The 12,445-nt window shown below is 37.1% G+C and overlaps 5 protein-coding genes across 5 annotated transcripts; 4 read left to right on the top strand and 1 right to left on the bottom strand.

Moving 5' to 3' along the window:
* On the top strand, positions 113 to 2,190 carry LOC104726739 (quinone oxidoreductase). The gene is made up of 5 exons (XM_010445669.2): positions 113 to 394; positions 762 to 903; positions 990 to 1,216; positions 1,389 to 1,646; positions 1,736 to 2,190. Exons 1-5 carry the CDS (start codon positions 128 to 130, stop codon positions 2,039 to 2,041), a joined length of 1,200 nt encoding a protein of 399 aa, XP_010443971.1. The 5' UTR covers positions 113 to 127; the 3' UTR covers positions 2,042 to 2,190.
* Positions 2,373 to 3,224, top strand: LOC104729029 (autophagy-related protein 3-like). Its single transcript, XM_010447930.1, has 3 exons — positions 2,373 to 2,482; positions 2,928 to 2,998; positions 3,073 to 3,224. Exons 1-3 carry the CDS (start codon positions 2,373 to 2,375, stop codon positions 3,222 to 3,224), a joined length of 333 nt encoding a protein of 110 aa, XP_010446232.1.
* On the top strand, positions 2,887 to 4,312 carry LOC104729028 (autophagy-related protein 3-like). Its single transcript, XM_010447929.1, has 7 exons — positions 2,887 to 2,998; positions 3,073 to 3,189; positions 3,277 to 3,440; positions 3,657 to 3,742; positions 3,863 to 3,914; positions 4,014 to 4,079; positions 4,208 to 4,312. Exons 3-7 carry the CDS (start codon positions 3,309 to 3,311, stop codon positions 4,310 to 4,312), a joined length of 441 nt encoding a protein of 146 aa, XP_010446231.1. The 5' UTR covers positions 2,887 to 2,998; positions 3,073 to 3,189; positions 3,277 to 3,308.
* LOC104726736 (autophagy-related protein 3-like) lies at positions 4,446 to 5,755 on the top strand. Its single transcript, XM_010445667.2, has 6 exons — positions 4,446 to 4,554; positions 4,675 to 4,726; positions 4,826 to 4,891; positions 5,020 to 5,147; positions 5,225 to 5,327; positions 5,444 to 5,755. Exons 3-5 carry the CDS (start codon positions 4,832 to 4,834, stop codon positions 5,319 to 5,321), a joined length of 285 nt encoding a protein of 94 aa, XP_010443969.1. The 5' UTR covers positions 4,446 to 4,554; positions 4,675 to 4,726; positions 4,826 to 4,831; the 3' UTR covers positions 5,322 to 5,327; positions 5,444 to 5,755.
* On the bottom strand, positions 5,762 to 7,864 carry LOC104726738. The gene is made up of 5 exons (XM_010445668.2): positions 7,802 to 7,864; positions 7,602 to 7,750; positions 7,367 to 7,535; positions 6,227 to 6,311; positions 5,762 to 6,137 (listed from the first exon to the last, which is right to left on the bottom strand). Exons 1-5 carry the CDS (start codon positions 7,862 to 7,864, stop codon positions 5,875 to 5,877), a joined length of 729 nt encoding a protein of 242 aa, XP_010443970.2. The 3' UTR covers positions 5,762 to 5,874.

The raw sequence follows: 12,445 nt of genomic DNA, 5'->3' as shown, positions 1-12,445 counted from the left end.
GGTGTGTTTTGTAATGTAGTAAAACTAATGGGGAATAATGTAATATATTGAAAGTTAAAGGACAAAGATGGGAAAAGCAAATAAAGTTGCTAGGGGCAGAGAAGAAGAAAGAGGGGGCCATAAGAAAATGGCAGCATTGACTCTTCATCACTCTTGTCTTGAAGCGTCTGGACACCTGTCACGTCGTCTATATCACTCAAAATTCTCGAGCATTCCACGAAATCTTCTCAAAGATCTCAGCTTTCGTCAAACCCCTGCCGATTTCTCGAGTTTTTTGTTGTCTGAACGCAGCACTGCGTTTGCTGTACGAGCTCTGAGTACAGTCGCGGTGGAAGAGTCACCGGAGAAGAAGATGGTAAAAGGTATTAGGGTTTACGAGCATGGCGGTCCTGAGGTGAGTAAATATTCGATTTTGAAGTTCCGGGTCGGATTTGGATCACTGAGATCATATTAGATTGCGATTGTGTGTGTCTCTATATGCTTCTGTGAATCGAATTTAATTGATTCGAGATTCACTATAACCTCTAGTAAAAGATAATCGCATCGGAAAGATCCTAATTTTTTTTGGTGAAACACAATCAAAGTCCTTTTAGCTTTTAGCAATTGGTATTTGAGCTAGGGTCGATATTTGATGTGTATTTGAGTTTATGTAGACTCTGCTGATTATGCTATCTTTGATTTGGAAATTGGTGATCGTTTCTTGCATTCTGCTTGGTCTTTGTTCTCAGTATTTCATTGAGGTTTTGTTTCTTTAATGGAAGGTTCTGAAATGGGAAGATGTGGAAGTAGGGGAACCAAAGGAGGGTGAGATACGTGTGAAGAACAAGGCGATCGGGCTTAACTTCATTGATGTTTACTTCAGGAAAGGTGTTTACAAGCCAGCTTCAATGCCCTTCACACCAGGTAATGTACATTACTAGAACCTAATGAGAGAAAGGAATAGCAATTTTTTTTCTTTTTCTGAACTAATGTGTCATTGCTTATCATAGGTATGGAGGCTGTTGGAGAGGTGGTAGCTGTTGGCTCGGGATTGACTGGGAGAATGATTGGTGATCTCGTTGCTTACGCTGGAAATCCAATGGGTGCGTATGCTGAGGAACAAATCCTTCCAGCGGATAAAGTGGTTCCTGTTCCTTCATCTATTGATCCTATCGTTGCAGCATCAATCATGCTCAAGGGTATGACTGCACAGTTTCTCCTTCGCCGTTGCTTCAAGGTTAGTTTTCATCTTACCTGTTTCTGTGAAAAGTTAGAAATTTTGGTGTGAAGTTATAGGCAGAAGAAGACCAAAAGCTGGATTTGTGTATTTTTGCCTGTTGAACAGAATTGAGTTTTATTATATATAAATTCTTGCCTGTTGACTCGAGTCCCTATTTGTATTTGGAAAGGTCGAGAGTGGGCATACAATCCTTGTCCATGCTGCTGCTGGTGGAGTTGGGTCTCTGTTGTGTCAATGGGCAAATGCACTTGGAGCCACTGTCATTGGAACTGTCTCAACTAATGAAAAAGCTGCTCAAGCCAAAGAAGATGGATGCCACCATGTTATTATGTACAAAAACGAGGATTTTGTTTCCCGGGTCAACGACATTACATCTGGTAAAGGAGTCAATGTTGTTTATGACTCTGTGGGAAAAGACACTTTTAAGGTAATGCCAGAGAGCCATACTGTTTATGTTGTTCCATATTTGGTTTCTTTTCGGATTTCTCATTGTGAATTTTTTTTATAAATTTCCAGGGATCACTAGCATGTTTAAAGAGCAGGGGATACATGGTGAGCTTTGGACAATCATCAGGATCTCCAGATCCGATTCCATTATCTGATCTTGCTCCAAAGTCGCTCTTCTTGACAAGACCTTCCATGATGCAATACAATGAAACTCGGGACGAGCTCTTGGAATGTGCGGGAGAGGTTTTCGCCAACGTTCAATCCGGCATCTTAAAGGCTCGTGTGAATCACAAGTACCCGCTGTCTCGAGTCGCTGACGCTCACGCAGATCTTGAGAATAGGTTAACCTCTGGCTCCGTTGTGCTCTTGCCGTGAAAACAAACTTAACGCAAAGATGTTAGTAAACTATCTTTTCAATAAGGGCAATGTGATTCCTTTGTAATGAAAAAAAATCTCAATTGTACTTTCTTGGACCTCTCAATGAAACAAATAAATTAATGGGGCAAAACGTAAATTTAACGGAAGTATGAGGGCTATTCGAGAAATATATTAAAATATTACACAGAGGCACATCATCATCTCCTCAAATTTGACGGAATCTATAATTCTCCAGCTTAGGGATTAGGGCTCGCAAATCGAATCCTCGATTAGATTTTTCTTTGATATAAACCACTGATTAGATCCGAATTCATCGCTATCTCAAAGTATGGTGCTTTCGCAAAAGCTTCATGAAGCTTTTAAAGGTACAGTTGAGAGGATCACAGGTCCACGTACGATCTCTGCGTTCAAGGAGAAGGGAGTACTCAGCGTCAGCGAGTTCGTACTTGCCGGAGATAATNCAATTGTGATTTTGAGTTCGTGAATTTGTAACCTACGATATGTGAACTTTGATTCTTTGATGAATATGGGTGAATGGGTCTCTCTGTGTTGTCGAAAAGTATAGAATTTTATGCAAATCATGTGAGATTGTGATGGGATCAATCAAAATTGTGGCTTTTCTGGTGGCAGCAAGGTTACAACTTTCTTGAATGGGACTTTTTTATATAGTTTTCTGATGTTTGATTAGTTTATTGGATCAACTAGTTTTGCTGGGTAATGATGTATTACAAACTGTTATATCTTACTGCTCCTATACTATATGTGTATAACATATCGCTCTTTGCGCTTTATTTTTGTGACTTCTAGTTCAAGCCGATTGGCGATATCTATATATTTTCTTAAATAGGTAAGCATTGACATAATGGCTTTTACTTTTGATTAGGGAATCTGGTGACCCAAGCAAAAGGAAGCCTTACTTGCCCTCGGACAAACAGTTTTTGATTACTAGAAATGGTAAATTTGAAATCTTTAGTTTCTGTTTAGTTTCTGAATGCACAATGTTTTATGGACTTTTTACGGCTTGGCAGTACCTTGTCTACGGAGAGCTGCATCTGTGGCAGAGGATTATGAAGCTGCTGGAGGTGAAGTGTTGGTTGATGATGAAGATAATGATGGTTGGCTGGCTACACATGGGAAACCGAAAGGCAAGGAAGATAATGATTTTGTTTTGAGAGATTAAAGCCTCCGAAATTCGATTTTTCCCTGATTTATCTCTTGTATCTTTTCCACAGATAAAGGCAAGGAAGATGAAAACTTGCCATCCATGGATGCCTTGGACATAAATGAGAAAAATGTTATCAAATCAATACCTACGTATTTTGGAGGTGGGGAGGAGGAAGATATTCCAGACATGGAGGAGTTTGATGAGGCTGACAATGTGGTAGAAGATGATCCAGTGAGTTTTTCTTTGCAGTTTGCACTCAGCTTTTTATTGCTCTTTGATAAATGCTTTTAAATTATACACTTGAACTTTCAAAATTTCCTAGGATATTACAGTGAGTTTCAAAGGTTATACTTTGACTCGATTGAACACTGGCCGTGTGTAGCTTTATTTTGGTCTTTATTTTGGTCTACCAATGGTTATAATATTTTAATTCCTTCCTTGAGTCAGGCAACTCTTCAGTCAACTTATCTTGTGGCTCATGAACCTGATGACGATAACATTCTCCGAACTCGGACATATGATCTCAGCATAACGTAAGCCTCCCGCTTTTCTTTCATATTCAAAAAATGTGTTCCTGCATTTTTACTTGTAGATACTGCTCTCATACTTTTGGCTTAGTGGAGGCAAACTAACAATTCTTCACTTTGGTTCAGGTATGATAAGTATTACCAAACTCCTCGTGTTTGGCTGACCGGTTATGATGAGGTTTGCATCTCGTTCATACTTTGTTTAATTCTAAAGTTCTTGGATTTTTGTTGTGTATGTTTCCTGTTATCTACTTGAAAACTATGATGTCTCTTGTAGTCAAGGATGCTGCTACAACCTGAACTTGTAATGGAGGATGTGAGCCAAGACCATGCTCGTAAAACGGTAAAAAGAAGACGATCTCAACTGATTCAAATGACTTTTTGTAATGCCACCAAAGTGTTGCCACTTATGTCCTCTGAATCTAACCAATGTTCAATATTTTTGTAATCCTCGTTTAAAATATTGCATAGGTCACAATTGAAGATCATCCACATTTGCCTGGGAAACATGCTTCAGTCCATCNGTCTTTGCAGTTTGCGCTCAGCTTTTTATTGCTCTTTGATAAATGCTTTTAAATTATACACTTGAACTTTCAAAATTTCCTAGGATATTACAGTGAGTTTCAAAGGTTATACTTTGACTCGATTGAACACTGGCCGTGTGTAGCTTTATTTTGGTCTTTATTTTGGTCTACCAATGGTTATAATATTTTAATTCCTTCCTTGAGTCAGGCAACTCTTCAGTCAACTTATCTTGTGGCTCATGAACCTGATGACGATAACATTCTCCGAACTCGGACATATGATCTCAGCATAACGTAAGCCTCCCGCTTTTCTTTCATATTCAAAAAATGTGTTCCTGCATTTTTACTTGTAGATACTGCTCTCATACTTTTGGCTTAGTGGAGGCAAACTAACAATTCTTCACTTTGGTTCAGGTATGATAAGTATTACCAAACTCCTCGTGTTTGGCTGACCGGTTATGATGAGGTTTGCATCTCGTTCATACTTTGTTTAATTCTAAAGTTCTTGGATTTTTGTTGTGTATGTTTCCTGTTATCTACTTAAAAACTATGATGTCTCTTGTAGTCAAGGATGCTGCTACAACCTGAACTTGTAATGGAGGATGTGAGCCAAGACCATGCTCGTAAAACGGTAAAAAGAAGACGATCTCAACTGATTCAAATGACTTTTTGTAATGCCACCAAAGTGTTGCCACTTATGTCCTCTGAATCTAACCAATGTTCAATATTTTTGTAATCCTCGTTTAAAATATTGCATAGGTCACAATTGAAGATCATCCACATTTGCCTGGGAAACATGCTTCAGTCCATCCATGTCGGCATGGAGCTGTTATGAAGAAAATCATTGATGTATTAATGTCGCGCGGAGTAGAACCTGAAGTTGACAAGTATGTGTTTTTCTTGCAAATAACTCTTATACTAGTTCAATGGGCTTGCTGGTTACACCATTGCTTTTTTTTGCCAGGTACCTCTTCCTGTTCTTGAAGTTCATGGCATCAGTTATTCCAACAATCGAGTATGATTACACAATGGACTTTGATCTCGGTAGCTCAAGTACCTAATACCAGGTGAGATCCCCTTTCTCGCTGAATATTTCTTTAATATACACAATTACTTGGTGAATCTCCTACACAAGCTTTTTTCTGAAACTTGGACACACTTTTTGCTTTTGATGTCGTGCTAGATTTAAACAAACAAGAAGCAATCACTGGTTTCATGGATGGCTGGATGGCTCTGCACTGTACATAAAACAGAGTCCTCACTTTCATTTCTCTTCAAAAGAAACTGGTTTAATCACCCGTTTATCTCAAGTTTACGCGGATGAATAGTATTTTGTGACGATACTCAGAAAACGGGTATATGATCAAAACCGATTTCGTGTAGCCTAGAAAACGGAATGTGATTTAGTGTGTTTGGTACACTCTTTTTTTGGAAAAGTTGGGTTTAATGTTTCAAATGACATATTGTGATTGAAATCACTGTTTTTCTTACTACATAAGAGTAAGCACAAGTATCACTTTTCTTCTGCTGCGGTTTCACCCGCAGAAGTTGCGCACTCACAATTGTTGAGCAGACCCGGAAGTATGAGATCATAGTTTGACATGGTAATTTATACTATCTACCTCCCGTCACTCGGGTAACTAAAACGATAAGAAGGACAACAATGGTGAGCAGAACGCACATCTGAAGTTTCTCCATCACCGGGGCAGCACCTGAAGCTAGCATAACTGTCTCATCTCCAGGAACAACATTGAAGAGGTCAGTGACGTACTTTGTGACTCTCTCCATGGCGTCCATGATTTTGATGGCACTTCTCTCAAACAACTTTCTTATACAACAATTTGGGGCTGAACCAGAGTCTTCTTCTGACCTCTCAACTGCATCATACATCAAGGGGGAAATCTCTTACATAATTATCAATTAGAACCAGATTGCACTGTAGCGCACTGTATCTTAATTTTCTTACCATTGCTTATGAGCTCCCGGACAACCTCGTTGTTCATCACTGCATCCCAAACAGCCCTGTCTGAAGTCAAAGAGATAACCATTCTCTGCAACATTAGACATGACACCAATGTCTCTGTCTCAGTTATTTTGTTACTCAAAACCATGAATGATGTGACCCCGGACTACGGATGTGAACCACGGACGTACGGACGGAGCAAACCCAGCGGAGCGATTCGGAAATACAATTTGGTTGGGCCATGAACGAATAAGATCGGCGGATGGGGCGGCGCACGGACGTAAACAACACCAAGGAACGATAAGAACGGACGGAGAGAAATTCACGAGGAGATGCTCGACTCGTTTGGCTCTCAGAGAGATGGGGATAGAGGTGGAGCGAAGTAGCGACACACGAGGGATGACTCTCCTTGTGATACGGCCAAACTAGAAGATTACGAATCCGGTTCGTGTAGCTTCTAGGATTTCGTTTCAATCTCTAAAAACGAGAGAAAAGAGATAACTTTGTTCTTTATTAATGATAGTCTGCCTTTACATGATAAGGTCTAGGCCCTTTATATAGGGTGGCTTACATAAGGGGACTCTCAAACCCTAAACACGTGGGTCAAACTAAAACGCAGTATCCAGGAAATAGTTTTAAAATACAACGGTCATAAGCGAAATTTAACTAAGGATAGAATGGACACGTGGCCGAAGTGGTCCTTGGCCATAGCCATGCACTAGGGATCATAGCCTCGTTAAAACCCCCTTGGTAAACCCATTGGGAAAAACCCAAGGTGGGAAAAAGAGTACTACTTTCCCTAATGACTTGGAGGTCTTCACCCTTGGGTGATGATGAAGACCGTTAGAAGAGCCTCGGTTGGCTGTCTGTCAGGTCGGTTGGGTCCGTGATCGGACGCCTCTTATTCTTGAACGAAAGCTTGGACAAAGATGAAGCACTTCTTCCTTGCCGTCCTTGGTGCGGTCCAGCTCCTTGTTGTAGCTCCGGGCATCAGGTTCGGTGCTTGGGTTGAGGGCCGTCTAGTTCCGGACACAATCGCGTCCTTGGTTCCTTGCGCGCTTCGGTCCTCGTCCGAGTCCATAAGCTGGCCATCGTCCCGGGTCCCATCAATGAACCTCAAAAGACAGCGAGAAAACAGAGAACCTGAACAGAAGGGTCGGTCTGAAACACATGGCAGGCGTCGTAGAGTCTATCCAGCATGTAAGGCTGTAGAAGACTAGTATTACAGAGCTGCAACGGAGGCTCAATCCAATCCACAGACTCCGACTCTGTAACCTGGTCTTCTGATTTTTCATCATCCTCATTGAACATCCTAAAAAGACAAAGATGAGTACTTTCAATATATCAAAGCAAAGAACTTTTAGTTTCGAACTCTCACAATTGAAGTGCAGAGAAGGCATCGTCAACTTCGTCAAGCTCCGGAGCTTTATCCGTAATAAAATCAACCTCTTTATCTACAGCCACCCATTCATACTCTTCATCCTCCCCATCACGGTTAGATCCATAACTCGCCTTAACCGGCTCAGATGATTAAACGGACGAAGACATGAGTGGTTTCTGATTGCCGAGACTGGTCACTGTAACAGCATCAGCTCTTTCGAAAGTCTCCAGCACCTCTCCGCCGTCGATTCTGATTCCCATTTTGGTTTCTTGGTCTGGAAGCTGGAAACGGTGCTTAGATAATTTTAGTCAATAGAATAGTATTTGTTATTTGGGACGTAATTTCTCTTTTAGACCTCATACGTTTACGATTTTCCCAAATTTAGCCGTATACTTATGTAATTATACATCAACAACCCAATACTTTTAGAATTGTACTGTTAAAGCCGATTTAAAATTGCAAAGCTCACTAGCCGCTCTTGCTGATAAATCAACCGAGAGAAGTAGTCCTTGTTCTTAGAAATCCCCATGAGTCTCCTTCAAAATTTTGTGTCACAAGTACTTGATCATGCTGACCGAAGAATCAAGAGTTTTGCCAAACCGGGAGCCAAATCTTTGCTTTGCTATATAATAAGGTTTAAGTGGCTGATGAATATTGATTTTATTCAAAAAGAAAATATTAGGACGCAAGAAATGTATATAGATTCCAGCAGAGTCATCCAACAATCAAGTTATGACTTATGACAAAGCAAAACACTAACTTACTGACATCTTGTACCAGTTTTGACATAATGTAATATACATATACACGTTTACATACGAGCAATGGAGTTTAAAAATCGACTGTGATTATTGAGAAAAAATAAAAGAGAGATTAATAGGGATATGGGCTGTCCTCCAATTCCCCCCCCCCCATTTTCTCCTCCATGCAATGATAACATTTTTTATTGTTTTTTAATTATGGGGAAAAAATAGAAAAGGAAAAGACAAGATTTTGAAATTTAAAATATGATGATTAGGATTGTTGATTTAGGATCCCATGGGAGAAAATACTCATCTATTTTCAAAAAAGTGTGAAACATCTATTTGTTTTCATGAACCAAATGATTACACGTTTTGATATCATAATTTTGTTTTGGTTATTTCATTGGTTCTACCATCTAATCTGCTTAACAACAACTTTGAAAATGCTAAGGAGATTTTATAGGTTAATGATAATGCATTATTGTCACTACTTTAAAATATGATCATAACTTCAAGTTAAAGCATCTATGTGCCCACAACACATAAGACAAAATAAAGCATGGGCCATATGTTAATTAAAATTTTGCTCTAATCTGTGTGTGTTTGGTTTGTAAACTAATTCTGAGTGTTTTTAATTACACCAATAACAGAAACTAATTTAACAAACCTTTTTTCATACAGCCAAAAAGAGAGATTTGGTTAGTGGGGATGATCTAGACTACTTAAACTATAGAACAAAACTGACATCTAATTTGGCTTCATCTGAGCAATTTGGAAATTAGTGTCAAATCAATTTTCATTTTATCTATTTGTTATGAGGTTGTCTAAATTTACTTCTTTTCAATTATCTCAGCAAATGTTTTCATTTCTTTTAAACAAATATCTATATGTTCCAACAAAAATGAATATATTGAGGTCTAAGACTAGAAAGTTACAAATAAAATACCTTTTTTTAATCTAGTACTGGATGCTGCTCGTCAAAGTCAAAGCAAAGAATATCGCTCTTGAAGTTGGTCTTCAATGGTTTTGAGATTAGCTGCAATTAGCTCATTTGATATGAATACGAGATAAGAAACAGTATGTGCTTGATATTCACACTAAGATGAGAAATCATTTCATTCTGAACCTAATAAATAAAAATCCAAAAGTCTCGTTAACAAATGCCAAATACAATACAAACGGTGCATGGTGTACTTTTTAAAATAAAAACTAGGTACAGGATCCGTGCGTTGCACGGGAATATTCCTATTAAAATTTAATTTCATATAATTTGATGTTATATTTTAATTTCTTTAAGCTATACATTTTCATTTTTTTTGTTAATAGGCTACGTATTTTACCCCATATATGATCCCAAAGATCTGAATGTAAAAGAATGTAAATCTTTAAATCACTTTGAATTTAGAAGAGCATATATTTCATTTTTAAAAATTTGTGTTTCTAATTGGGTATCTGTTGTTGGATTTGGCAGCCTTAAATTTGACAAAGCCTATTATGTGTACGTTAGTAATATGTTTTCTACTGGGCTTTATAATATTGCCGAAGGCCCAACAGACAAACTTATTCGGCATTCCAATTGTTATCTCATTATAGGTTATACACATGTTTTTTTTCTTCCTGGAGACCAAATTTGGAAAGCCTAAAAGAAAACAATAGGTGTCGGTTTGTTTTTTTTTTTTTCCAATAAATACAATGCATAAAGATGTAATTAATTAGAAAATTTGAAAAGATTTTACTAAATGATGCACTAAACTCTATAATGTTGACACGTCAGTTTTTTCACCAAAATGTTTTTCTTTCAATATATAGAAGATACAAAGTTACAAACGGTGGTATTTCAAAAAGAAAAATAAATATTTTTTTTAAAAATGAGTCACATTTGAAATAACATTGTTAATATATAAATAAATATAAATGGGCTCACTTCCATCAATCGTTTTCTTTCTCTCTTTATTTCATCCTCTTTGTTTACTTTTTGAAGAATGTTCAATTCTTTCATCATTCTCTTGTTGAAACTTTTATAATTATATTTCCTTTCTTTCCCACTTTATTTTGTTTGCTTGTCTCGTGTACTTCCAAATCTAAAGATTTCCTCTAAACTCGTATATTTTAACATATACCAACAAAAAAAAAATTGAATACGATTGCTCTGTTACAAATTTTGAGTACCCGACGAGTGCTACTTTGAACTACAACTCAATTCATACCAAAAAGAAAAAACTAAAGGATGTGTCATTCGTTAATAGATGGAAGTTACAAACTTACAACAATACGTGATCAGACATTGTCGCTTACATTACCATTACTTACACGGAGGCAGTTCTCTTTCACTAAGCGAGATGGTAGTAAACAGGTGTGCACATGGACTAGCTAAAGAGGGTTTACGATGGTAAACCATGTAAAACACTTGAGACTTGAGAGTAATCAATAAAGATGTTTGTGATGCTTACTTAAAAAAGAGTAAGTTCAGTTGGGGGTAAAACCGTCATATGGCAAAAGGCCAAACATACCATACTGTTGTTGCGAAAAAGACACGCGTGGCCCAAAAACACTAACAAAAGAAAAATGTAACGACGCATGCCTCTATACATTTTTATTTTCATTATTACATTCTTTTAATTTTTCTGAAAAAAAATCCTAAAAAATTTAGGACCATTGATCCTTTATAGGACGAGTTTGTAACGCACTCTAATTGAGATGCTGTTCATTTTGGCATTCGAAGTTCGAACCACACGTAGATAGTGATTGTAATTAATTGAAGTATTGAACTATAATAATTTAGCAGTACGTATAAGAGAAAATGAATTTACATAAAGTGATTTCAAAATATAGTATAGCAAATATATATGCTCACGTACGTACGGAGCCTATAAAGATTATATGCATAAGCGATAATTTAGGTGATTAGTTGGGAAATAATGAAATCTTTTTATTGGAACTTTTGAATAAATGTGAGATATTTATGTCACCCAACCTTAATGATGAAAAGTGAATCTATAATGGCAAGCAACCATCATGATACAAAACCATATGCCCCCTTAAGTCAATTTCTACAGCTATAAACTTTATATACAGAGAGAGCATTGACAACAAAAAGATTATATATATTTTCTTCCCATTTGTGTGTGTTTATTGTTTAATAATAAAAATATAGAATACCGTAAGAAAAAGACATGGTGACCAGAAAAAATAGAGATATATAAAAGAAAAAGGCATAGTTTGGATTTCCTAGCAGTGTTAAATAATTAAATGAGACAAATATTTTTTAGTAGAAGAGGACCATGAGATTGCGATACTTTTAAGAAATACATGGAAAAAATAAATCGAAAATATAGTCTATATCAAAGGGAAAACATGAAATAGATTCATGTCCATATAATGATATGTACTGCTAATTAGAAAACACGTAATTTTGAGGAATGCAAGAGACGTAGTGACAAAATATTATTAGTAGGACGGGAGGACGACCATGTGATTGAGATAATTTACAAAATACAAAAAAAATGTTAGAAATAGTGAATATAAAAATACGTATAGAATTGATGATCGTAATTATGAGAAAACAATTTTGTGTAGTGATGTATAAATCGAGTTTTTGTTGTTGTAGTTAAAGAAGTCCAAAATCAAGTTTATCATTTCACTAAAAGTAATAAAGAGATGATGCACGCGTATATCTCTCTATATATATGCGTATGAATGGTGTGCTATAAAGGAATGTTGCGATGGATTTGGTAATATCATCTTGAATCTTTTGGGCGCGAGAATGGTGTTCGAAAGAAAAAGAAAAAAACCATAATTCATATACGTACTTGTATTGTAAAAAGAGATTATATAATAGTGACTGGGCTTGAGAGTAAAATTCAGTCCACTTTAGCTTGAGAGTTAGTGGAGAGAGACAGAGGGTTTTAGCTTCATTAGATCCTGTGAGTGTGAGTACTCAGATATAAAATACATTCCACCTTCGCTTACATTGGAGTATGTTTATTGCGTATATATACATTTTTGATTTCCGAACATTCTCAATTCGCCTGCAAAAGGGTTTTATAAATAAAATTCCAAAGTGGAAAAACAATTCTAGTGAGGAGGAAAAAAAAAAAA

This window comes from Camelina sativa, chromosome 11 (genome assembly GCF_000633955.1).
Source record: "Camelina sativa cultivar DH55 chromosome 11, Cs, whole genome shotgun sequence".
NCBI lineage: Eukaryota > Viridiplantae > Streptophyta > Magnoliopsida > Brassicales > Brassicaceae > Camelina > Camelina sativa.
This window is presented reverse-complemented; position numbering and strand designations above follow the sequence as displayed.